General features: G+C 42.8%; 1 protein-coding gene across 4 annotated transcripts; it reads right to left on the bottom strand.

The window, feature by feature from the left end:
• On the bottom strand, positions 1 to 27153 carry ppp1r1b (protein phosphatase 1, regulatory (inhibitor) subunit 1B). 4 transcript variants are annotated; one of them, XM_061711914.1, is made up of 5 exons: positions 26718 to 27153; positions 9230 to 9313; positions 7357 to 7432; positions 6037 to 6165; positions 1 to 398 (listed from the first exon to the last, which is right to left on the bottom strand). In XM_061711914.1, exons 1-5 carry the CDS (start codon positions 26829 to 26831, stop codon positions 256 to 258), a joined length of 546 nt encoding a protein of 181 aa, XP_061567898.1. In that variant the 5' UTR covers positions 26832 to 27153; the 3' UTR covers positions 1 to 255. The 4 variants fall into 4 exon arrangements, with proteins under 4 accessions (XP_061567898.1, XP_061567897.1, XP_061567900.1 ...); XM_061711913.1 differs by having other exon boundaries at positions 9224 to 9313; XM_061711916.1 differs by lacking the exon at positions 6037 to 6165.
• Between the last annotated feature and the right edge of the window lie 51 nt (positions 27154 to 27204).

Raw genomic sequence — 27204 nt, forward strand, 5'->3', positions numbered from 1 at the left:
TTATGTCCTCTCTTTTAAATGCACCTAGACCCTTTAGGAGTGAAGTGGTACAGAAGGCTTTTTCTCCCTCAACACATTCACAAAATTATCTACCAGTCAGTTGACCTTCAGCCCTCTTGTCAGCATCAAGGGTGACTCCACACATTCAAAGATTTCTTCATTTCTCGGAGTTTTGTCAGATTTTAAACCATTTGACACAACACCATCTCTCTCTCCCCCATGTCTTCCCTCCAAATGTTCTCCCCCGCTCTCCTCTTAGTTACACTCCCGATTGTTTTTCTTGATTTTGTCCTCTTCCTCGTCCTCCTTCTCTTCATCTTCCTCCTGCGCCGCTTCGATCTCCTTGGCTGCCCCTCTCACGCCGGAAATGGGTTCAGAGGTCGCCGTCTCTTGATGATCTGAGGAGAGAAACGCTGATGTCAGAAGCACCGCTGGAAATAAAATAAGACCAAGGTTTGATGTTTGGACACGGTGACACGGATATATCGATGCGTTGGGTTGTTTCTAGAGGAAAGCTGGGAACACTGACGCATGTTCATTGGCGTTTCCTGTTTGTTTCTTGTCAGAACTGCTTGTTGAGAAGTGGTCGGATTAGCGAAAGGTAAAGTATTAAGAGAAGATGATGTTTCACTGTCACCAGATGAGAAGCAGACTATGTTTATTCTTCAACACGATTTATTTGTAAGATAAAATGGTAAGTTTTCAATAAGGCCTGTGTTGAAAAGATCGATTCTCCGATTTTAAATCGATTCTCATGTTAATTCCTAAAAATCGATTCATATGTCTAAAGATCGATTTAATTGTTTTTTTGTTTTTTTTTCATCATTACTTTACAACTTTTGGTACTTTTTTGTTTATGCCCAAAAAAGGAATATTTTGTTGGACACGAGAATAACTGGTGCCATGTTTTTGCCTTTAAATATGTTTAAAGGTATGAAAATATTAATGTTTTCAGTTATAATTGCATAAATTGTCTATATTTCTTTGCTTTATATACTGTCTTGGGCTTACATTTGCATAAATGTTAAAAACCAAATTCTCATAAATGGGGAAAAAATAAAAGCGGTTTCTTTCGTCCTCTGTTTCCTCCCTGGATCTGTTTGATAATTCTGACCCACACAATGTTTCTGAAAGCAGTTCTATCAGCATTCTGGGAGCTGATTGGTCCTTACAGCATCATTAGCTGCCAATACTTGCTGTTGAATCTCAATATAATACTAGTATTAATATGCATAATTTGCATAACTAGACAGTCATATAATTCATGCAACAGCTGAAAAAACTGTTTTATTAACAGTAACCCAAATCAATATCGAATCGAATCGGATCGAATAGGATCGTGATAATCGATTCTGAATCTTAAGAATCGGAATCGAATCGATTCTTGATATTTGAATCGATCCCCAGCCCTATTTTCAATCATGCATTTGGGATTCCAACACATTTCCTGGATCTGACAGTTGACCAAATTTCAATAGGTTTCTGACAAATAGGCAACCAGCAAGCCAGCGTCGTGGCTCCACCGGTTTGGCCTTTACAGGACGGGTTCAAGCCGTTTCCCAGTGAAGCTGGATTTGGCCTACGCTGTACCCATGGCAGCTGCCCCTGGCAGAATCGCAGCGAAAAGAGACGACCGTGGAGAGGAAAAAGTAAATTGACGTCTAACTGAGGTGGCAGGTGTTTTAACAGCTTTTGGCCAAAGATTTCCTGCAACAAAAGTCCAAAATTACGGATTGCCAACCTGCCAACCTAATTTTATCCGGTAGGACTTTGAACGAAAATTATTCCAGGGAGAAGTTTCTTTAGTGCCCGGATTCTGTTTTGTAGCTTTTACAGATGCAGTGAGACTTTTCACTCTGTGATCCAGAGAAGGTTTAAACGAAGGCCTGTTTTAATAATCCGTACACACCAGGAAACAGACCAATTTGGCTTTGGTTGAACTTTTTATAGGATCTCGTGATCTGCAGGTGCTTTCTGAGGTACAGCACAGCCTCCTGGATATCTACCAACATGTGTCGAAGGACCACCAGATGTAAAAATCCCCTGATCTGTGGAAGCAAAGACTGGACCACAAGACCCTGTATGGAAGGCTGGACATGTTTATTAAGTCCAGTTACCTCATTACTGCTCGTGATTTGTCTTTTGTCTGGACTGAAAAAAATAAATCTAAGCGCATGTAAATATAACATATTTAAATCTGTGATATTAACAATTAAAAATTAAGTTTGTTGCTTTACATGAATACATCTAGTTTTGAACTTAATCTGCATTTGTTTTAAAAACAAGACATTATGCATTTTTTCCTTAACACGCAGTATTTATGTAAAATTTACTTTTCCTTTAACAATTGTAATCTATTGGGCAGATTGACCAACGTTTAGATGAAAAACGCTTTATTTGTTTAAATAGAACACCACAAATTAAGGCAACTTTTTCACATGAGATTTTTATGTAGATCAAGAAAGACTAGTCTTTGTATAAACTACTTCATTTTTAGTATGTACAAAATTCATTTGCAAGTAAAGTCAACTTAATTTTTGCAAATAAAGTCAACTTAATTTTTTTTCTTTCTTTTTTTCTCTTTTTTCTTATTTTTTTCCTTTTTTTCTCTTTTTTTCCATTTTTTTTCTTCTTTTTTCTTTTTTTTCTTTTTAAAGTGAACTTCATTTTGATAAATAAAGTAAACTTACTTGCAAAATGTATTATTTACATAAAAAAAAATTAAGTAGTTCATACAAAGACTAGTCTTTCTTGATCTACATAATAATCTCATGCAAAAAGTTGCCTTAATTTTTTTAAGTAGATCAAGCACAGTATTTGTATCAGTGTGTGATATTGTCAGCCAGGGCAGAATAACTTCACTAAAAAAAGTGTGTTTCAGCTTCCTGTTTGGGAGTTTGGTGTCTCACCGGCTTCCACAAAGGGATTTACTGAGACACTCATCTGGGCGGACAGAGCAACAATTCAGAAGGAAATGCCACTGTTCTCCTGTGACATAATGGGGATTTTAAAGGTAGAATTTGGTATTATAAAACAAACAAACAAACAAAAATGCCACAATAGGCAAGTATAATCAAAAAGGGTTTAAGTCAACGCAAGGGTTGTTATTTGGAGATGAAACGTGTGTAAACATTGGGTTGCTGTTTAAAGCTCCGTCTGGGTCTGGGACTTGTGGGACAGAGCAGAGAAACAGAACATGACCTTGTGCTGCACATTAATCCCGTCTGACCTCTCTGACTGGTTCAGGTGCTGCTGCCGGGCCTGAACTCAGCTGAACCCTGATGGATTTGGGGTGAAAGACACGGGGGGCGTTCACGGCGCTTGACACAAAGCCTCACCTTTGCAGCTGCGCTGGACAACATTTAGCATTTTCTTTTTCTATCCACCCCAGATTCAATTTTGCTCATTTCAGCAACTCTTGATCAAACTTAGCATCCATACTCCTTCTTTGGGTTTGTATTTGAAATAGGTCACAATCTGAACATTTCAATTGACAACCATCATGCCAGGCACCGTCTCTGCCAAAATTACAACACTTAAAGGAGCATGAGGCAGGATTTATGAAAAAAATGCATATACGTTTACATTTTTCTAGTAATAATGTCAGATAAAGCGTTCCAAACCAAAAAGAATGAGCCCTCTAGCCTATCTCTCCGTTGCTTTGAACAGGCTGTGTGCTGCAAAATGTGCTGCAATTCTGGGCCCGAATTTCCCGCGCTGTCCCGCGGATGTGACGTCAAATGACGCTGCATGAGCGTTCTCGACGGCGCTCGGCTTGGATACGGGAAGACGACGACCGCGGTGGATCCAAACTTCTGTTTGGGTAGACATGTATTCTTCCACAGCCGGCAAACGACCCAGCGCCACTCAAAGCCCACTAAAAAGTGCTACCAAGAAGAAAACGAAGCCTTTATCAGAGACAAGTCGCGAGTCGGAAAGAAATTACGAGCAAAAACGGGCAGGCACACGAGTAAACATTGGATACGCGTTTGAGTCATGGAGGCAGCTTCAACTTGAATTGGGACTGAAAACAGATGCTGACATGGCTCATTTCCTACCGACCAGGTAAGATAACATTGTAAGTCATATTTAGAGCTTGATTTGAAAATCACATGAGTTTACCAAGGAGTCGGAGTGGCCTAACGTGCTAAGTAGCGTTAGCCGCAAAGAAGTAAGGAGTCCGGCGTGCGCGCTCCCGTGCTTCGCTGTTGGCTGCAGTAACCCCGACAGTCGTCGTGGCGCTATTGAGTCTCATTTCTTATTCTTGCCTCATGCTCCTTTAAATGAGTGAAATGAAATTACAAGCTTCCTGAAGTGATGTTGCATGTGCTGTTATCGTCTTCTCTGCTCCTGCTGACTGCTGTTGCATCTCTGTGGTCAGGTGCTGTTAAGGCGGAGTCTTTCTGGGCTTTAACTTATTAATGCTGGACTAGTCATATTTGATATGGGAATTTCTGAGACATCTGGACCCCATCCATCATCAAAAAATAGTTTAATGCACTTTAAAAAATATACCCAATGTATATTTATACAAAAAGAATTCATTTCAGCTTGAGAAAGCACAATTTATAACCTATATTTACCAACTGTGTACAAAAACATGCAAGCTCTAGCAGCAAGTAAAATGTCACCCTAACTCTAGTCTAGTCTCCTAGGCAACAAGCCCAATGATGTCCTATTAATGTCATTTTAACGTTGTGGTGGAACGTCTTTAAAGCCGACCAAATGTGTCGACAGCGAGGGAAACCAGAAGAAAAAAGTGAGAAAATAAAAACACAGAGGCTGAAAAACAGCGGTTTTGTGGTGGCCTCTAACAGCTTTTTCAGCAGTTTTTTTGTGACGCTAGAGTCCTTTCTGTTTCAGGCTTCAGATAAATGGTCTGTGTCTGAAATGTGATATATCACCTGCCGCCTGGACGGCCGTTGATGTGGAGGACACTCAGAAAGGTCGTATTTAATAGTGTGAACAATGAACATATAAGGTCTCCCTGAATAAAAAAGATTTTATCTGGAGGGAAAGGTTAAATATTTAAATGAATAATGATAGCTAGAGGACTTTCTGAAAGGAGGAATCTTAAAGTATGCCTTCTTGATAAGTTGTAAAGGACTTTAAACGTCAGAGAGGTTGTCGAGGAAAAGATGCCGGGCTTCAGCGTAGAACCGTGTACTGTACACAGCCTTGTATGAAAGGCTGTTGAGGGCATTAGAATTAGCTCATTAAAGCTTAAGATTATGTGTTATACTCAGTGAGTAATTTCTCCAGCAGACGCGTATCCTGGGGTTCTGGCTCAGATCAATGCCTTGCATGACTCAGGATGGTGATGGCTGAATTCAAGGCTCCAAAACAGCAGTTCACAAACCAATGGATGATGTCAAGGTAACTATTCTCATCGTTTATATATATATATATCTTTTTTTTTTTTTTTTTTTTTTAAACTATGCAGCAATTTACTTAACAAAAAAGTGGAGCAAAGTGGAAAAGGAACATAAAACAGGCCAGAATTATAGTAAATACTGTGCTAGTAAGCAAAAGGAGAAACAAACAAAAAATTAGGTCAAATACTTGTCCTGAAAACCTCAGATCGGCTGAAACACCCAGTTTACTTAACTACTGTTTTCATCTATTGTTCTTTCTTACTTTCTGTGTAGATTTTAAATCCTGCTTTTCAATTTTATGTGATGGTGTTTTAATGTCTCTGTAAAGCACTTTGAATCACCTTGTTGTTGAATTGTATTATAAATATAAGCCTAGCCTTGTTATATTGCCTTTTCGTGGGAAAACATTGTAAATTTCATTAAAAGTGTAAAGACCATGCCTTATTTTGAAATATAAATATATATTAATAACCATTTTTATGACTTCATGCCTTTACATTAAGAAAAATACCATCCAAGACATAAAAGTCCAGTCCCCTTTGCCAGGTTTAATGTGCCTCAAGGTGTACATTTCCTTGAAGCGGAGAGCAGTGTTTTGTAATTGCTGCCACAGTAGTTTTGTTGTGTTCCCCGGCGGCCGGCAAAGTGCCTTCCCTCTCACCAGCGGTTTTGGCGGGAGACGCATCCTCCCCCTCCTCTCCCTGCCAGTGGTCCTCATCCTCATCCTCCTCCCCCTCCAAAGGATAGACACCTAAGTTCTGCATGTGCGCTTCTGCCATCTTCTGCACAGCTACACACACAGAAACACACAGACACACACACACACACACCAACAGGGAGACACATGGACGCAGACACAGGGATAGAGGGATATGTTGTTGTGGTTTTACCGTGCTTCAACACTGTCACTTTTCATCAAGCCTCACGCTAGATTTTGAATGCAAGCCAGACGGGCAGGAAGCCAGTTAAGCACATGCGTTGACAGAAAGACAGCAACCAAACAATCCTGCGCTCCTTGTTTTCCTTTTTTCTTTTTTTTTTTTTACATCAGAGCTTCCGCTGCTTTCTATCCCTTCTTCCCATCTGCTTGTTTGTACTCTCATCTTCCCTTGACTGCCCATCCTCCTTTTGCTTCCTCTCTGGCAACACTGACTTGCGCTCTTTATCTCCGTGCACTGTCATCTCTCGTGTGATATTATCTCACCGCCCCCTCTCACTTCCGCTCGGTCACCTTGGCTTCTCTCTCTATCATTCTTTCACACCCGCAGTCACAGAGTGCAGCACTGGGGCTTTTTTTTTTTTTTTTTTTTTTTTTTAAAAGCTTAAGGTAGGTTATGCAACTGGAAATCATCACGAGCTCGCTGCCTCTCTCCTTCTCTGCACCCGAGCTCATGAAGGGCAGATTTCTGATGCAGGAACAAGCCTCACTGGACCCAGAAATCCCCTTGCAGATGAAAAACTGTGCTGACAAACTTGCATTCTTCTCATCCACCACATCCAGTAAAGATGCAAAAAGGAGAAAGTGCTTCACTCATTGTGCTCATACTTGCGTTTGTGGCGATGGTGTGTGCCACAGCTGTATACACAACTGACTGTAATCCTGGATGATCCAGACTTTTCCTAGACTCACCCTCAGTGTCCCACAGCTGTCCTGCTCTAATCTCTGTTTTTCCCTTTCTCTGTCACACACACACACACAGATACACACACACACACACGCCCTTTTTCAGTGCATAATAAAAGCAGGAACATAAAGAGACATGCAGATGCATATCACAAACGCGCATGCACAGAGAGAAAGATATAAACCCTTTTATTGCATATCTCCCACATGCTCTGTTTACCCTCCTATGGCGCTGATATTAATGTTCAGAAAGCAAGGACAATGACGAAGCAAGGTAAAAAGGAAAAAGGACTTAAACACAAGGTTGAATCACAACACACCACCGTCACCTGCAGAAAGCCGGCTGTTTGTACCAACCTTTGAGTGATGGAGGCTGGTACACATTTGGATTCACGCGCTTTGGTTTGAGGATGCCGTTCTCTCCCACAACCCACTGAGAAGCAAAGGGAGAGGAGCTTAGATACGTTAAATATCGTTAACCTTCTCCATAAGCACCCCCTTCAGACAGGCTCCGCCATATAAAACAGTGAAAATGTGTTACATTTGTTCATTTGTCAGCATCAAACATGGAATGATCCTCTCCAGAGGCTTCCTACGGTTACTGGGTTTATGTGGTGGAAAGTACACACCTACAAACTGTTTGTGATTATTGCAGAATGGAGAAGGATGATATCTAGAGTAACGCTATTTCCTGAGCAGCAATGATGTTCTCTGAAGAGTTTTCTGGTTGGTGAAATTGAAGCTTCCTGAGATGGGTGGGGGTGTCCCGCAGACAGAGGTGTCAAGTAACAAAGTACAAATACTTTGTTACCTTACTTAAGTAGAAATTTTGGTTATTTATACTTCACTGGCTTCATTATTTTTCAGACGACTTTTTACTTTTACTCCTTACATTTTCACGCAATTATCTGTACTTTTTCTCCTTACATTTTAAAAACAGCCTCATTACTCTATTTCATTTCGGCCTTTTAAAAAAAAACTATCCAGTTAAATTGCTCCATCTGGATAGAGTGAATTTGGTTGTGGTTGTTTCAGATGTTCTTGTCCAGTTTTGTTCTTACATCCGTTGCCCTCAGATTCCTGCAACTAAACTTGGATGTACATTCCAATAAAGGTTAGGATAAATGATAACATGCCTCTGAAGTTTGACTTTTTGCACCATTACAATACTTATAGGCAATTAGTCATCATATCTCCTGCTCTCTGAAACACATGTTAATGCTCAATAGTACACATATATGGTTCTTTAATATATTTGCATTATACTAAGATTTCATTTAATTTCATTTTTATTTATTCCGATCATGGAAATATGCAAACAAAAAAAACAAACAAGTAAAATGACAACACAATCAAAAGCATATTCCATAACCAGAAAGGAGCAGGAAGAAGAAAATCTTATTATACCTGCCCCTCCCTCCCATGAAGATGCATTCATTTTCAATGGCTTTTGTCCTTAATGGCTTTTTTCCCCCTTACATTACTTTTACTTTTATACTTAAAGTAGTTTTGAAACCAGTACTTTTTTACTTTTACTTGAGTAAAAAACTTGAGTTGATACTTCAACTTCTACTCTACAGTATTTTTAAACTCTAGTATCTATACTTCTACCTGAGTAATGAATGTGAATACTTTTGACACCTCTTTTTTTTTTTTTTTTTTTTTACCTTGTCTGCACACATATTATTGATTGATACCTCTGCCCGCAGATCAGTCACAGAACTACACACCAAACTGCGGCGGTCTCCATAATGATCAGCCACATGTTTTAGAGGCATATTTGGATCTGAAGTGTGAAAGTTGTCAACCAGGGGAACCGCAGAGATCCCACAAAGATGTCTCTTTTTCACCCCTTTCATCTTTGATCGGTACTACAGCTGAAGCTGAGAGGGGCTCTTGACATTATGGAACAAAAACAAATCAGAAGCTGATCAATCCTTCCTTGGCGCTCCAAATAAAACTTTGCTTTTGCAATGATGCTGCTGTCGTAGAAATCCCAACAATGGTCACTATATTTATTTTGCATAGAAATACAACAACACCTCGTAGATCTCTGTGAATGAGAAGCAATAATTGAAAGCACAATATATGTTTATGATGATGGGCAGGGTCAGTCTACATAGATGGGAATTATTGATTGATGGGAATTACCTGATTAAGTGGTGAGAGTATGGAGGGTTGGATGAGTACTCACACACACTTAATAAAGAGAGTTGCACTTCACCTTTACCTGATGAGTGGACTGATCATCCTCAGGAGACGGCTGGTCAGCCACTCTGAAGAGCGTGGCAGGTGTGGGCCTCCTGCGTCGGATCTATAGACAAAACACAACCACAAAGGGCAAGCATGAATAAATGAATAGTCTATTATTAATAATGCTCAGCACCCCGGCATCTCAGTCAAATGGAAAATCTGTTGACAGTTCATGCTGGCGAGGAGCACACGGGGACCTTGTTGACTTCATTAGTGCTGCTGACGAGCGAGCTGATGGGTCAACAGCCGACAGCGAGATTCAGCACTCAATACTGGTCTGATCAGAGCCAACGCTGTGGTGATCAATGGAGCAGATACGGATTTACCGAAAACTTTCTGGTTGAACAAATCCACCCAGTCTTGCAGATTAAACTGATTGTTTCATTCAGGACTCATCTGAAATTCATTTAATCTTTACAAGCATGCACTTTTCAAGTCATGCTTAATTGATCCCTGAAGGCACATTTCAAGAGTCAGCAGAGGTGTCAAGTATTGAAGTACAAATACTTTGTTACCTTACTTAAGTAGAAATTTTGGTTATCTATACTTCACTGGAGTAATTATTTTTCAGACGACTTTTTACTTTTACTCCTTACATTTTCACGCAATTATCTGTACTTTTTACTCCTTACATTTTAAAAACAGCCTCGTTACTCTATTTCATTTCAGCCTTTAAAAAAAACTATCCAGTTAAATTGCTCCATCTGGATAGAGTGAATTTGGTTGTGGTTGTTTCAGATGTTCTTGTCCAGTTTTGTTCTTACATCCGTTCCCTCAGATTCCTGCAACTAAACTTGGATGTACATTCCAATAAAGGTTAGGATAAATGATAACATGCCTCTGAAGTTTGACTTTTTGCACCATTACCATACTTATAAGCAACTAGTCATCATATCTCCTGCTCTCTGAAACACATGTTAATGCTCAATAGTACACATATATGGTTCTTTAATATATTTGCATTATACTAAGATGCATTCATATTCAATGGCTTTTGTCCTTAATGGCTTTTTTCCCCCTTACATTACTTTTACTTTTATACTTTAAGTAGTTTTGAAACCAGTACTTTTATACTTTTACTTGAGTAAAAAACTTGAGTTGATACTTCAACTTCTACAGGAGTATTTTTAAACTCTAGTATCTATACTTCTACCTGAGTAATGGATGTGAATACTTTTGACACCTCTGAGAGTCAGTCAGTATCAGAAAGTCAATGCAAAGGTAAAAATCATAGCAGGTTATACCTGTGGGGAAGAGTTATCTCCCTCACAACCAGAGTCCGCAGGAGACGGAAGAAATAACCGCGGCAAAGCTCCAATCTCCCGTACTCAGGTCAGGTGGCTGGCAGGAAGAGAGTAAACCCAGACCAGATGGACTGCAGATCTACATCCACCTCTTCCTCACATTACTTTGTACAGTACATTTTAAAGCGTTTGTTTAGTAATGCCTCTACTGTACACTTTAGTGTGTTAGGGTGGCTGGTCTTAACCCTTGTACTGTCTTTGGGTTAAAATGACCTAATTCTCCTGTTCTTCTCTCCTCCTGCTCTCTCCTTCCTTTTCCCTTCCTCCTTTCTCCCTTCATTCCTTCTTTCCTCCTTTCCTTCCTTCCTTCCCTTCCTTCCTTCTTTCCTCCCTTCCTTCCTTCCTTCTTTTTTCCCCTTCCTTCCTTCTTTCCTCCCTTCTTTCCTTCCTTCCTTCTTTTCACCCTTTCTTCCTTCTTTCCTCCCTTCTTTCCTTCCTTCCTTCTTTTCTCCATTCCTTCCTTCTTTTCTCCCTTCCTTCCTTCTTTTTTCCCTTCCTTCCTTCTTTTTTCCCTTCCTTCCTTCTTTCCTCCCTTCCTTCTTTTGTCCCTTCCTTCCTTCTTTTCTGTCTTACTTCCTTCCTTCCTTCCTTCTTTCTTTTCTCTCTGCCTTCTTTCCTCCCTTCCTTCCTCTTTTTCTCCCTTCCTTCCTTCCTTCCTTCTTTTCTCCCTCCCTTCCATCTTTTCTCCCTTCTTTCCTTCCTTCCTTCCTTCCTTCCTTCCTTCTTTTCTCCCTTCCTTCCTTCCTTCCTTCCTTCCTTCCTTCCTTCCTTCCTTCCTTCCTTCCTTCCTTCCTTCCTTCCTTCCTTCCTTCCTTCCTTCCTTCCTTCCTTCCTTCCTTCCTTCCTTCCTTCCTTCCTTCCTTCCTTCCTTCCTTCCTTCCTTCCTTCCTTCCTTCCTTCCTTCCTTCCTACCGTCCTTCCTTCCTCCTTCCTTGACCCGAAGACAGCACAAGGGTTAAACAGAACTTGGTCCTAAACATGCTGCTATAGAGCTACGCTGCAGGGCGACACTTACATGATCCACTTAGCGGTGCCCATCACCCCTCCTTCTCTTTCCTTTCTTCAGATCAACCATCAGTTATGAATTAAAAGTATCTCATAACCATCACTGTTCATTCTTGGGGTGTATTGTGCTGGTCTGCCCACTCCTTTTCTCTTCTGTGCATGTTTTCAGGCCAGAGCCTCAGGAGCTGCCCACTGCTTACTTCCATCTGTCTGTATAGATGTCCCTGTTGGATATCTACTGACATCCTGACCTGCAGCCCCCCCTGCCCCTCCAACCACCTCAGAGTCTCCTGTCCACACCTGTTTATATCCCTGTAGTACACCAACTTACCATTGTGTGTGTGTCTATCCTCTTTCTGTTCTTTATTCTCTATTTCTGATCTCCCTTTTCCTGTTCTGTCCAGCTAACCTTCAGCAGGACGGTCCCCCCTTATGATCCAGGTCCTACTCAAGGTTTTATTCCCTCCTAAAGGGGAGTTTTTCTTGCCACTGTTTGGCTTAAAGTTTTTCGTCAACTAGGGGAGTTTTTACCTGCCATTGTTTATGTAATAATTGCTCGGGGGTCATGTTCTGGGTCTCTGGAAATCGTCTAGAGAAAACTTGTTTTGTAATAGCGATATATATAAATAAAACGGAATTGAATTGAACTTTGTGTGCCTTGCAGTAAAGGCCTTAAGATCGCTGAGTCCCTCTGGGATTACACTCATTTAAAAGAGCTAATTGAGAACAATTTCCAAATGAACTCTCTTCTTTAGAACGTGTAGAAATAATCTACACAGCGGAAAATCCTGCTGGGAAGAGAGGCCGTGTTTGGCTGTGGCTCAGTGGCCAGGTGCACAAACACATTTGCTTTAACAATTTGAGTTCAGCCACAGACCAAAAAATGACTGACCAAGCCACGTCCATTGCCATTCATCCACACTGATGCGATTTCCTTTTAAATCCCCATTTTTGAAACTGATCTTTTGTCCACGCTAGCATTTGAACTTTGTGTCAGAAAAGCGGGATCTGATCATGAACAGGCAGCTCTGAGAGGAATCTGCAAGTAGATTATTTCCACCTCCAAAGAGCAAATGCATTGTGGTTATTTACCCACAGAAGGAAGCGATGCACTGAACTGCAACTATATTGGCAGGAAAAAGAACACCCTTCCTGGAAGTCTGATTGTTTTCCAGCTTTATTCAGCAGATGAACCATACATGCAACAATACTGGCAACAACATCCAAAGACATGCAAGATGACAAAAAGCCCTTTGAGAGAGGAAGCAGAAATACCGTGTTGTGCTGGAAATTAAAAGAAGATGAGCTAAGGTAGGCAAATTGAAGCTACACGGATGAGCTCCGGGTGTTATGGTTGTGTGTTGTGTCGGATGTTCTGCCTCCCGCTTGTTGCTTTTGTACTTGAATATGCACGAATAACCACGTTCCTCCACCGAGACAGAAAATGTCATTTACATAGGCAGCTCGTCCATGCGGCACAGGATTCACTGCATTTACATGGATGAAACAACGTAGTCCCGTTTGTCCCGGACCACCTACACGTGTCGCTTGAGTGCTCAGATCTCAACGCGTCCTCAAACGAGTCCCGGGTGCAGATGTCAGTTCCAGGTGTGGACAGGGTGCATGCCAGCGTAAACATTGTTGTTTACACTGTTGTTAAGGGTCATCTGTGTTTTTTTACCATTATGAACCACACTGGATGGCCACTTTGTAGGATGCATATGGTGTAACTAATAAAGTTTTCATTTTTCTAAGGTTGAACTCGGACGGCAGGTAACCTTAACTTAAGTTTTATGTTTGAAAAGTAAAACTGCACCGTTGCAAATGTCAGCTGCAATGAAAGACAGATGTGGAATTGCCTTTAAGAATAATACCAACAGTTGTCTCCAGAACAGGCTTCGAAAACAACTCTTATTTCATGAGAGGAACCAGTCAACTCCTTCTGTGAATCATTATTTCCTCTTTGGGGAGACCCCCCCTCCCCCCTCTAGTTTGTCTTCAGTTATTAGATATAATCTCTCAAAGAAACTTGCTTATTTGGAATCTGTTTTTCTTTTAAAGGTTAATGTCAAATTCTGCCGTGTTTTTTCCAAATATGACCACACATTGCTCCACAAAGATCAACGCAGCTTCAAAATCATCATTGTGACATCGTGGAGTGCTTGTCCACTTCATTTCTGGATGCACTAAACTCAATTCCTGCAATCAACCATCCCTATCGTTACTTTGGAAATCACAGCTTCAGTCTGTGATTCTAGTGTCTGGGGTTTAGGGTTTTGATTTCTCCTTCGGTTTTTCTTGGATGTCCTAATTTTGTACTGAAACATACAAAGTTAAGTGGAAAATACAATTAAAATGTAACTTCCAGATACGTTTCTGATTTAGAGTTTGTCATCATGCCACATGGATGCTGCCGTATAATAAAACAACAGCTGAACTCAATTTCAGAACGGCTCTAATGCTTTTACTACATACTCCACTTGCGCTGAAGGCAAACGTACTTGTGATGGTTTCTGAAGTGAGTCTGGGCGGCAGCCGGAGAGGTCCCTGGAGTTAGATAACGAATCTGCAAATCTGAATCGGCCACGCTGACTGCTGTTATCACAAGTGGTTCTTGTTTAACTTTCTTTCACATAGTAAATTAGCAGCAATTGAAAACTGCTGAATCAGAAATTCACCGCAGTCTCTGATCTCCATAAAAGGAGCAAACAATTTATCACTTTTAAGGCAAACAGGAAGCAACAGTTTGATACTCGAAAGATAATCGGGGTGGAGTTTCAGTTTACTGAAATGTCCTGAGCTGAATGTGTGAGGACCTTTATTCAGAAAAGGCATTTTGCACACAGGGGCCGGTGCTTTGGCACCTCATGCCTCAGTTCTGAAGAATGAATAGCTGCCAACATCAGAAAATAAAAGCAGTTTAGCGGACTTGGCGAGTGAAACAAGCGAGGCATTGAAAAGTGTCCTCTGCGAAGCAAGTCAACCTTGGCCACGACATGAACCTGCTCACTGGTGTTTACGGGAGCACACGACATCGTAGGAGAAGAGCTAAGTGTGCTGCCTCTATTTTGCATTACATGGCTCCTTACGGAGGGTTGTGTTTGTTTTCCTTCTGTCCTGCTCACTGAGGTGTGCGTCATTGCAGGAAGGCGCGTGTTGCCAAAGCAGAGGCTTGCTGAGCGGCGTGCTGGAAACCTGCCTCCGTCCAATTCCACAACACGGAGTAATCAACCATGGATTTCACCCGCATTTGTGACACCAGACGCGCGCTTTAATCTCATCATGCAACTTCCAGCTTCCCAGTCCCTCCTGGATGTTACACCCGATCTGTCATTCTTTCATTCTCTGTTCATTTCCATCTCACTCGATCCCCTGCTTCCTCTATCCTGTTTACTTCCATATCCTTTCTTCATCCCTCGACAGTCACATTACCCCATCTCTCCTTCTCCTTTGGCTCACAAGAGTGCAGATTAGCTACAATCATGTTTTTTTTCACTTGCCGACATGTTTATTCCTTCATTTTCTGTCTTGACTGACAGGCCACATCAATACAAAGATTCCTCTGACAGCCCTCCGTCCCCCCTGCTCCTCCCATGTGACGAGGTGGAGGTCTAAGTTGTGAGGAGGGGAGGGGGCGTCTGAGCTCGGTGCTGCTAAGAGGCCTGCTGGCTCTGCTTGCCCGACACCTGCTACCAGCCTGAGGGGTTTCATACGCAGTCCCTTGAGCCAGGACAGACACCAGATGTTGCCATGACCAAAAAATATAGGCCAAAATCCGGAGGAATTAAAGTCATTAAACTGAGAGAAATACGGATGTGTTTAGGTCGCAGCGACATTGTCTGCTCTTTTGGGATTGTGTGGTGTATTTTTACCAAAGCTAGGAAACAAAAGGCTAAAAAAAGATCTTTGTCCACCTTATTTCCCTTCTGCTATGCAGAGAGAGAACATAAAGGAGCATGAGGCAGGATTGAGGCAGGATTTATGAAAAAAATGTAATACGTTTTAAGATTTCTAGTAATAATGTCAGATGAACGGTTCCAAACCAAAAAGAATGAGCCCTCTAGCATATCTCTCCGTTGCCTTGAACAGGCTGTGTGCTCGAAAAATGTGCTGCAATTCCGGGCCGGAATTTCCTGCGCTGTCCTGCGGATGTGACGTCAAATGATGCTGCATGCGCGTTCTCCCGTGCCGGCTTCGCTGTTGGCTGCAGTACCCCCGACGGCTGTCGTGGCGCTAATGAGTCTCATTTCTTATTCTTGCCTCAAGCTCCTTTAAGTGACAGAGTGTATAAAAAGAACTGGACAAAACCCCAGTGACATCACTTACAGGTTTTCTGACGAGTCAATGTGACGCCCTTTTTTTGACACAGGACCAAATTAACGTCACCTAACATTCCTTTTCCCTGAATCCGTCCATCCATCTTCGTTTTTGATGCTGCCACTGAAATGATATTTGAAATGAGTATGGATGAAGTTAAAACGATGAATGGCTGCGCTCCAATCGAGCACCAATGACACCATCAACAAGCGGACCACAGCCCCCCCGAGCAGGGCCGCCGCAAGGGGTGTGCGAACCGTGCGACCGCACGGGGCCTCGTGACCCAAGGGGCCTCGCGCTATGGGCGTTTTTTTTTTGTTTTTTTTTCCTCAATTTTTTTTTTTTTGTTTTTTTTTTCCTTATTTTCGCTTATAAATATCAACAGTCACGTTCCATTACAGACCTAAATGTGTACTAGTCTGTGCATATCAATAAATATATGTGTAATGATGCGCGTGTCTGTTGTTCAATACAACTGCGTCAGACCAAGCGCAGACACAAGGTGCTCTGATCCAGATGGGTGGAGTTGGAACAAACTGTCACACAATGTCGAGAGAACGAGACAGATTCAGGAAATTTCCATCAGGGGATGAAAAAAGAAAAAAACTAAAGAAAAGGGAAGAGTTTAATGCCTCTCTGAAAGGCTCGTTTCATAAATTTGTTACAAAAATCACCGATCCGACCGGGTCTCAAGTAGCCGCGGGGCCCCACGTTGAGGCAAGCCAAATGATGATGAGGCAGGGGAAGGTATCCAGTATTTTGCTAATTGGAGAGTTAAAATTGCGCATATAGACACCCGATCTGACCTGAAAAACCCAAAAATTTCACGCGCGTGAGTGTAGCGAGCGCGCGAGGGCCCCCCCGGCCATTTCGCACAGGGCCTCGCAAATCTCCCAGGCGGCTCTGCCCCCGAGTCACCGTGGTTTCATCACAGCTGCCTCCAGGTGGAGGTTGTGACAAAGTTAGTCAATCAGAAAAGGTGCGAGTCAACCTGAAGCAGCTTGTACCCAGCGTTGATGGCGTACTTTAGCACTGTGTTCATTACAGACTGGCTGTCTGCTGCTGCTTGAACAAGTCTGCTGGCAGCCTACAGCGCAAAACGAAACATATTATAATTAAAATAGTGCACTCTTAGGTCTTTATTGACAGCTTGGAAGTCCAAGTAGTGCCAAATGGCAAGTAACTGAAGTGATGAAAGCGAGACCACACCCCAAATTATAAATTCATTTGTGGTTCTATATAATTTTACATAAAAATGATATAACTTGGGGACCAGTGAAGACAGCTCCTAGTGGAAGGTCGAGGAACTGCAACATTAATCAGCAGCCACCCCTTGGTGGCAGCTCTTTTGCACCTTTGTTGTGGCATCACCATACTTCAGACATGTGAGTAAATGATTTTTACATTTTTCTACTGAGAACGGGTGGTTGGATAATAAAGCTGGGAAGGGCTTGAATCCAGTTTCATTTTATCAAAATTAAAACCAGAGGAGGTGAGATAATGGAGGGTACAGCGATTGCACGGGATAACTCACCAATATAATCTGATGATCGGTTTACCGGAATGAGTGCTTCCACGTCATGTGTGCATACAACTGTAAATAATAGTCATGAAATGGAAACTTTAAAGCGACAGCCATGATTAAAATCAAATAAAACTGAGGAACTGAAGTATTTCTTAACTTAACCATTTTGACACTTTTACGTTTCAAGTCTGGAGGGACACGCACTTTGAATCAATATATTCAAAACGCAAAAACTGTTGCAGAGTGAAAGGTTTTAGTGGATCATGTTAAGTTTTAGAAAGCTTTATTTGAAAAAACGCCTTAGGCCATCTTAGGTTAAGTACATGCACCCTGATGGTGGTGGTAGTGACATTACCAGATAAAAACACACAGTGACTTCAGTAATTTTCCAGCCTTAAAACCTCCCCACTCTGCCCGAGTTGCATAATATGATATGCGACTTCCTCCGTTACGGCAGCACAGGGGCGCAGCGTGCAAGATTACTCCAGCCCCTCATTCACTCCCTCCTCTACGTCCCTAAAAACCCTTGCTCACTGCCTCTTATCCCCTCTGCACCACTAGCAGTAATTGTTGTTGTTTTTTTAGGTTTTTTTTTTATTCGAGCACCAGCTGCAGCTGACTTGCGCTAAGTGAGCTGTTGCAGTGGATTTTTAGCAACTTCTCAGGTGAACGCTTGCAGGCCTCTCAGAATCTTACTGGGACTCATAAAAAGCTTTGGTCCGGATAAAAAGATTGGACCGTGAATCATAGCATAACAAGGGGGAGCTTGAGTTTATTTAACGCTAGCAAGTGAATGTGACTTATCTGCTGACTGCATTTTCTGAGGAGGCTGAGAGGCAAGGGCTTGCTTTGTCAAAATATGGCATGTTTTAAACTAGTCCTTTAATACTTATATGCTATTATATTCTATTATTAAGACACTTAACTGGATGGTTACTTTCAGCTTTGTTTATCCGTTTTTCAATTTAAATTGTGGGCAAATGTGTGAGGTAGACGGAATGACCCCATTATGTTTTGTGTGTTCTGTGCCGGGTTTATGAGTCACAGTTGACTTTGTATGCCTCTGAATGCACATGAGTGTGTGTGTGTTTGTGTGTGTGTGTGTGTGTTGCCTCAGGACCGTCTTGGTTAGCAGCCTGGGTACAGGTTGGCTGATATGGGTCTGTTCCCCGGAGGCCGTCCTCTAAGCTGCTGCTCTCGTGCCAGGCCTATAAAAAGCAGCTGCAGCAGGACGCCGTAAACTAGATCGGAGGAGTCTCTGGGGGGGGTTCTGTGGGATGAGACAAAAAGGCTCGAAAACTCTGCACTCACCCTTAACAGACAGCATCTCCAGGGAAGTCTGCAGGACAGATCTGACTGACACATTCAGCCAAACGATCCTGAGAGCTCTTTTCCCTGTCCGATAACCCTCAATTGCATGAGGTCATTTTATCAAGCCCTGTGTGTGTACGTCAGCTTTCTGTGATATGATCATCATTTAACTCTGCACTGTACGATGCTCAAACACTCTGGTGACACAAATCCATAGCTTTACTGATGGATAGATATAGATTTGTGCTCTATTGATTTTGGAGTTATGGCATCTGTCCACTGACAGACGATCATATAAGCACTTGTGTTTCTGCATGACACATCCAGTCCTCCAGCCAGAACAGATTTCTTTGAAAACTACCAAATGGCAACATACAAAATAGCAACAAATGCAACTTAAAACATCCATGAAAGCAAGCATCCATCCATCCATGCATCTATCCATCCATCCATGCATCCATGCATCCATCCATGCATCCATCCATGCATCCATCCATCCATGCATCATTCAGGGACACAGGTGATCAGCTCTCTTCATGTCGTCAGTCCATTGCAGAGAAAAACATATTTCACAAAACTGAATCAGGAATATGTGTGACTGACAAACCTATAACAGTTACAGACTTTCCCTCGTGAAGTTTTGGTTTTCTGGTTAGTAGTTAGAGGACAGTTCCTTTTACTTTGCCTCCTCTGTAAGTGATTTGAAGATCAATGGGCCCATTGACTTTACTTGGAAAGCACTAACATAGTGGTTTTTGCTGCTGGGATTGTTGCAAGTGCAAGTATATAATGTTACCAGCTGATTACAAATATCTCAAGTTTGGACAGCAGGCTACGATAAAAGCAGTGAGTCAGTTCCCTCCAACCGAAGGTTTCCTGATCAATCCCTAACCCAGTCATTGGCCATTGTGCACTTTCCCCCAAAACCGAGCCACGAAGAGGTCACAAGACAGTGTTCACTTATGCCCCTCTTGCATCATACAGTTTTCAACTCGAGTGCCCTTTGTCTCAGTCTTTTTGCATTAGTTTGGTACTATCTCAATGTCGGTGGGGCTTTGTTGTTGTTCCCATGGAGCTCCCTTGGGATGGGGTCTTCGGCCACGACGCACTTAAACGTGTGGATCTCCTCTTTGGAAGTTTGTGTGCCATTTTTTTGCCATAGCAACGTTTAGTTGTAACGTAAATATTCGGGTCTCTGTTGCCAGGTTTTAAATATGTCAGGTGTGAAGGAGTTGCGAGACGTTACCCTCTTGCCAATCAGTGGCCTGCAGTCTGGTGACGTCGCATTTTCGGCCTGAATCAGCTTGTTTAGAAGTCAAGCCGAAGAAACTACTAACCAGTACTATCATCATAGTGGAAAACCCTTAATACAGAGTCCAGCGGAGCTGAGTAGTTACCAGTGGTAAAGCCCCATTAGTGCCAGTGAGGACGGCTGTGTCAGGAAGGACATCCAACATAAAACCTATGCCAAATCAATATGTGGAACATGATGCTCCGCTGTGGTGACCCTTAAAAGAGTCACACTCAGAGGTTTTGGAAAGAGCAGATCTGGTAACAATCTTTTTAGTGGTTTTTGACCAGACTCAGAGCGTGCATCTTATTGAAACATTAATCAAGGTCTTGCTGGAATGTCCTGTGTTGCTACCAGACACAGCTCGTGGTTGTGTCTAAAGGAGAAGCTTATCAACAGTTCTGCATTTTTGTGTCTTAGCAGTAATTTTCACTGCTGCCTGTAGACAGTTTCTGTCATTATTGAAATGAGCTGCTTATGCCACTGTGTCATGTGCAGCACTGACAACTTCACTCCTGGAGATTCCCTCATTTAATCAACCTCTGCCACACCATAATGGTGTCCACATGTGTCTCATTGCCTGTGTCCGTCTAATTACTCACCACATGAAGCTTCACTTCGCCAGTTCATCTTTGTCCCTTATGCCAAGCAGTCCTTTGTTTTTTGTCTTCTTGTGATCCTTGACCCAGCTTGTATCGCAGACTTGCCTTTGCCTCTGTTTTTGGATACCTCAGCCTGGAAACCTACTTTGAACACCGACCCTGGACTGTATTAAAGGTTTATTGAGTTTTGTCACTGAGCGGAGTCTTGCATCTGAATCCTTTCCTTACTGTCGCATGACACTCTATTTCTGCAGTTCAATTTTAAGGCCTTGCCCAAAGAACTGGAATCTCCCATGGGTGCTATTTCTGATTTGCAACCACCCACTAATTTGCCCGCCGTAGTAAATCTGCCCCCAAAGGTTTCTTATTTGTTTCAGCTCTGCTCATTTCTGCATTAAAGCCTCTCTGCTGCGGTGATATTCCCTCTCTGCTGCTTTGATTGTTGACTTGATTGAACTCCAAAGAGCAACTCAATTTAGGAAATTCATAATGCCAACAGTTTTCGACTGAAACAACCCCCCCTGGGCAAACCTTTTAAAATGAAGTAGGAGAACTTCATGTGGTTTAAATGCAGCCCTTGTTCAATAATAACAGACAAATGTCACGTTTCGCAGATGAATATGTTTGACAGCAAAGGTTTCTCATATCAAGTTAATGGATAATGAACTGCAAACATTTATACAGCCAATAATAATCCCAGTGGTAAGTAGATTGGACCCATTATTGGCCTTTAATACCAGGAAACTCTGTTCCATTCAGACAAAGCTAGCAAAGAAATTCTTCCACAGAGCAAACAACCAAAGGGCAGTAATCGGATACATCACGTGACAACCAGATATCAGACAGTGCTGCAAGGCAGCTTCAGTAAAGCTACAACTGCTTACTAAATTTCCAGGTGTTATTATTTTTTTTTCTTCCAAGCAACAAAGTCAAGGACGTTTCACCACAAATTTCAACCACAGTGACTCCCACTGTGGTTCACGGCGTGCTCATTTCTGTTCAAGCACATAGCGTCGCAGAATTCCCACGAGACGGAGAGGCTGCTTCATGTTGCTTCCCTACCTCCACATAACACTTCTGCAGGGACCTTTGGCCCCACTGCTGGCTAACCGAATAAGCAGATGGACTGCAGACAGCATCTGGAGGGGCTCTCCGATGACCCCCAAATAGGAAATATAATTATGCTGCACCCAGTGGCACGATGATATCATACTCAGACCACCACACACAGAGACGTACAGACACCATTACCACTCCTCTGACTCGCTGTGCCCCCCCAGCATTAATGTAATTAGCTGGTGATAGCTGTTGTGTCTGTTGTTGTGAAGATTGTTGGAATAAATGTTTACAACTGCAGCTCTGCACACATGGAGCGCCACTGACTGATGAGTGGCAGGAAGCCACCTGCCAGGCCACAGTGCACAACAGGGGAGGTGTCAGTCAGAGCTTTCCTGGAGATAATGGTAGAGACTGCAGTCACTGGGATAATTCTGTTTTTCTGTCCTCAGATCCCCTGCACCGTGGCTTCACTGACACACAGCGGTTTCAGAGGTCACTGGGAGAGCAGGAACAGAGGGCAGAGAATCTACGGTTACTCATCTGCAATGTCATACGGTCCCACAGGTGAAAATACAAAAAAAAGTAGAAAAAAAGGCTCTCAGTTGATAGTGTTTTTATGCAGCTTGCCGATGCAGTCTGGCAAAAGCCTCCCAACAACTGCACCTGCATCACTTTAGAGCCAAGATTTATTAGCAGTGAGTTTAATTCAATTAATCTTTTCATCTAATTGCCTGAATTAGATATTTACTTTGGGCCTGTTCCTTCTAAACACATCACAAGTTGACCTGACGTGTCCCCGTGCAAGCTCATTAAGTTGCAAACAGATGCTATAAATGGTGAAAAAAGCCTCAACTGTTGCTCTGAATGTCACAGATTACAACTCCTGCATCAGCAGTAACACAGCGCTGTTCTCTTCTCACTGCTGATGACAACAGGGAGTGAGACCAATCCCATTTATCACGAGTCACGCTTCACTGCTTTACTCAATATGCCCACATGAGTGTGACCATCCTATGGATCTTTAATGAGCGAAGGGAAGTCAGGCCGCACCGAGTAATTCTGGGAATCAGAATCTGAATCAGACTTCGGAGATAATGTCAAATTGCATCACGTTGAACATGATGGCATCATCTCTTGATCATCAGGAGGTCTTACTACCCCCTCTTACTACCCCACACCCATTTTCTGTCCCAGTTGTGCACATTTTGTCCGCTTCGTCGTCTCCCGTTGCAGACACGGGTATTGTTCATTCCAGTGGCTGACGTTAAAAGATGAAGCAGCTCGGATGCACTTTGATTTCTCTGCACCCGCGCAGATTAAAACATACAGAGCGGGATGCACTTTGTCTCATCAGGGGCTGACTATGCCCAGATTAAACCTGTTCTTACAGTAAGCGAAGGAAAAACACCACCAACAATGGCGCGTTTGTTGACCACAACATTAAAAAGCGGTTGGCTACAGCGTCGCAAGCCTCCTGTCCAGATTCTGTGACGTACCAGCGTACATTTTCAGCCCATGTGTACAGTATAATCAAGTGGCCAGTCACTAGCCATGTTTATGCTTTTAAAAAGTGTTTAAACATGACACATCCATGCGCCCTAGAGCCAAGAACAAAATGATTAATTGCTAGGTAAGACACAAGTGACTTCATGTTATAAAAACTGGTTTGCACAGAAGCTGCACTGCTGGATTTGGGCGGAGAAGGAACACGACAGGAAAAGTTTTACATAAGCCAAGATCATGTTCTTTTACAGTAATCGGCAAATCAGAATGCCTGGACTGTCAAAAACAAGGAGAAATTATATTTAGTGCACAGAGGACAGAGAGACATTTGATTATGTCCAAACTCTAATTGCCATGTGCAATCAGCCCCGTCCAAAATAGTTTTTGCAACATCAAACTACTGCAGGCAAAGGAAACTTTTCAAGGTATGGGTAAAGAAAGAAAGAAACTGAAATAAAAATTAAGAAGAAAGAATCCATACATTCAACAATCACGTCATTAGCCACTACACCGGCATTCCTAACGGTCCACATGCACGGAAAAGTCACTGCACCCTGTCATCCAGCGGCAGTGTGCTTGGTGTCATCCAAAGAGATGTTCTTCCTGGGAGTGCATGTTGACAGTCCCCCACACTGCTAATATTTACCCACAAACACTTGCTGCATCAAAGGTCGCTGTTTGATGTTTAACCCAGAGGTTGGAGCCGGGGAGAGTGACGTGAGTGGTGGTGGTGGCGGCGGCGGTGTGCTGCGGAGGATGAGGGATATGGTAGAGAGAGTGGATGCTGGACCTAAAATCACGCCCACCATAAAACCTTTAGCTTTAACGCAGATTAACTTGGATGGTTTTGTGCTATAAGGCAACAAAAACTCTCCATGCTCCGAGTTTCCTGCCGGATTCAAAGAGACAACATGAGCTCCTTCTGCAGGAGGTTGTGTCAAAGCAGGAAAATCCCCTGAGAGGAGTTCGCATGGTGGTAGACTTGAAGAGTCGGGGAGGCTGTGTCTGCACCGTGACCCTAATCTCTGTCCATTATGCACATTATTCCACATCTCCTGATCAGCGTGTAGGATTGGTTTGCGTGGAGTGGAATTAGTGATGATACACGCACCCATGTGTTTTCTCCTCAATGCTGCACACAATAACAATCCTGATCCTGGTCTTCAAATCAACTATCTGTCCAACAAAATCTATCTATGTGAGGGGATTCTGAGAAAATATTTAGATGGTAGACAACCCAGTACTTTGTGATTTAAGTTCATTTCCAAATTCAACTCTGTTTCTCACTCTATGGTTGCACGTCGACCATCTGGGTTTGCGGTTAGAAAAGCATCTTGGCTTTAATTAGGCCATATCCAAACCTTTTTCCTGTGTACCAAGTGAAAAGTCCTGCCTGTGTTGCTGAAAGAGAGAGAAGTTATGGGTAACTGAAATAATAGTTTTTTTAAATTGTGCTTGCCATCACCAATAGAGATTTACAATTCATTTCCATCTAGATATTACTGATGGAAAGGTTCTTCTGAATCTGCAGAAGAAGAAAGTCAAAATGAAACTATGTATATATTTTTACTGTACTTTCACCTCTATTTGTGCCACATCTTACAAGAATCTGAGTGATGCACATTTCCCTCGTGGTAAACAGTCCCAACAGGGGATGAGGTTATTGTACAGTTCTGTGACATGTACAAATAGCTGCCGTTTCCGCAACATTACTCTGAGTGGGAGGCTTGGAAGTGTCTCCCAGCGTCAAAGGGCACTCGCACATGCATATCCCCGAACATAGCGTTGCTGCATAGCGTTGCTGTAAACAACCTTTCTGACAGACAGAACCATGCATTAAAGTTGACCTTTTGTGCGGGAACTGTGGGGGAGCCTTTGGTGACATAATTGAGCAGCCCGTCTCCATAGTAACAAGGGCTCCGCAAGTTCTGTCGATAGTAGTTTTGGGATTTTAACATCATCCGAAAGAATAGTAAGGAGTTATGAAGCGCGTTCCAAGTGAATGGTATAGTTATTGGCGCTCATTAACAAAGATGGGTTTGAGGGTGAAAGGAGGGTAGGAAAAGAAATGAGCGCTAAATGTTAACCCAGCCCACCCACGCGTCCCTAGAGAATCTAATTTGCCTCAAGTAGATGCTATCTTCATTTAAAAACATAAACACATCCTACCCTGAAAGCTGCTTCTGTTTCCCATACTCCCCCTTTTCAGCATGTTTGAGTATTCAAATACCTGCATACAGAGCATCGCAAACAATCAACCTCAGGCTCTTTCATTGCGTACGCTCCTGCAACATTTGCAAGGCATGAAGGTTTCGCTGAGCTGCGACAAACTGGCACAGATGCCTCAGCTTTCCGGAGGTAAAAGCCAGGACCGAGGCTCTTGGAGAAATGCCGATCGAGGAGCTTTAAAATGGGCAATCACTGTTTGATTATGCAGTGATTGAGCAATAAAGTGCACCCCAGCAGAGACGGAAATGAGAGAGTGAGAGAGAAAAAAATGGAGCAATGCACATATGGTACATTGACATCCTGGTGTTTCTTGGAAGAGATGATAGGGATCAGAGTGCAGAAACAGGGCGAGATGACATCTAATATGAATGGAAGTCTCAACAAGCGCTGCCAAACCCTTTCACGTTACAAAGCGTACACACTGCAGCTTAAAACAAGGGGATAAGAAAATTCCTCAGAAAAAGTACAAAGTCAGTATAATAATGAACAGGAAAAGGACAGAGCGTGATCTCGGCTCACTCTTGCTTATTAAAAGCTTATTTTATGAAAGCTGTGAAACAAGGACAGACACTGAGGGAGCTGACCCCAGACAGGTGAACCCACGGGTCAGGTATCGTTGCTTCTGCCTCCCCTCATGCAGCACATCTCATTCGTTAAGCTCTCAGGAGGAAGGAGCCCGATGGCCTCGATCTTCTTGATACTCAACTACTTTGGCCCACTTATCCCTGATCTAAAATAAGAGCGAGCAGCATTACAGCCAAAACTGGAGATCAGGGTTGCCCTATCAAAAATGAGCATAAAGCTCTCATGCAAAGATATATGCAATGCTGAGTTGGTTGTAAGATACTTAACCGACAAAGCGGGACTGGAGGATTTCACCAATTTTTCACCAATGGCAGTTAGGTGGCACAAAATGTCAAGGATGTATTTTTTGTGCAGATACAAAAGAGCAAACTGGTTCTGAGTGCACGATAATGACGGCCACATAACTGACACAATGTTAGAGAGATGGAGATGAGATGGCAGGGCATGCATCTCATGAGGCAACAGAAAGAGGGGAAATGTCATCACGATTTGTCAACAGCGGCAGACCAACTTCACTTTTCAGCGCTCTATGAAAAACTTCAACAAGCTGATGCAAACAGACTCTTGTGAAGTAGAGAAGTAATGGCACAGCACTTTCTAAACAGTGCAACCCCAATAGGGGCTGACAAGGAAAAGAATTTCAGTTTTCAGAAACATTAAGCGTAAGAGGCTTAATCTGAGGTGTGATCGGTCCTGATGGGTCGAGCGTAATAATCTGTGCGCTGTCAGCTCACCATCTCCACTTGCCGAGGGTCCAGGTTGGTGGGTGCAGAGGACGGCACAGCAAATTGGATCTTCTTCCTCTCTCTGGGCTCGTCCTCGACCTCGGCCGACATGGAGGGCTCCATAGCTCTGGATCCTGGCTCTGACTCCCAGCGGAGAGGAGAGGAAGCTGCTGATGATCTCTATCCTACCCTGGAAGAAGCTTCCACTGCTGGGTAGTCCCACTCCTGAAGACTTCTCTCTCCTGAGTCACCTCTTCACACACAGACCTCCTATACCTTCTCTCAAAAGTAAAAAATAAATAAATAAATAAATAAAAAATACCTTGAGTCACTTGCTGCTCAGTTTTTTTCTGTCCAGCAGCTGCTATTATATCCCTCCACTCTGATTCCCTCTGCCTCTTGTGCAGGTTTAAAACCTATGCAGCAGGAGTCACTGAGGCATGTCCTCAGATCTGGTTGTGTGGGAGAAAGGTGGGTGGGTAGAGGGTGAAAGGGA

Source organism: Cololabis saira, chromosome 21 (assembly GCF_033807715.1).
Source record: "Cololabis saira isolate AMF1-May2022 chromosome 21, fColSai1.1, whole genome shotgun sequence".
NCBI classification, from domain to species: Eukaryota; Metazoa; Chordata; class Actinopteri; order Beloniformes; family Belonidae; genus Cololabis; species Cololabis saira.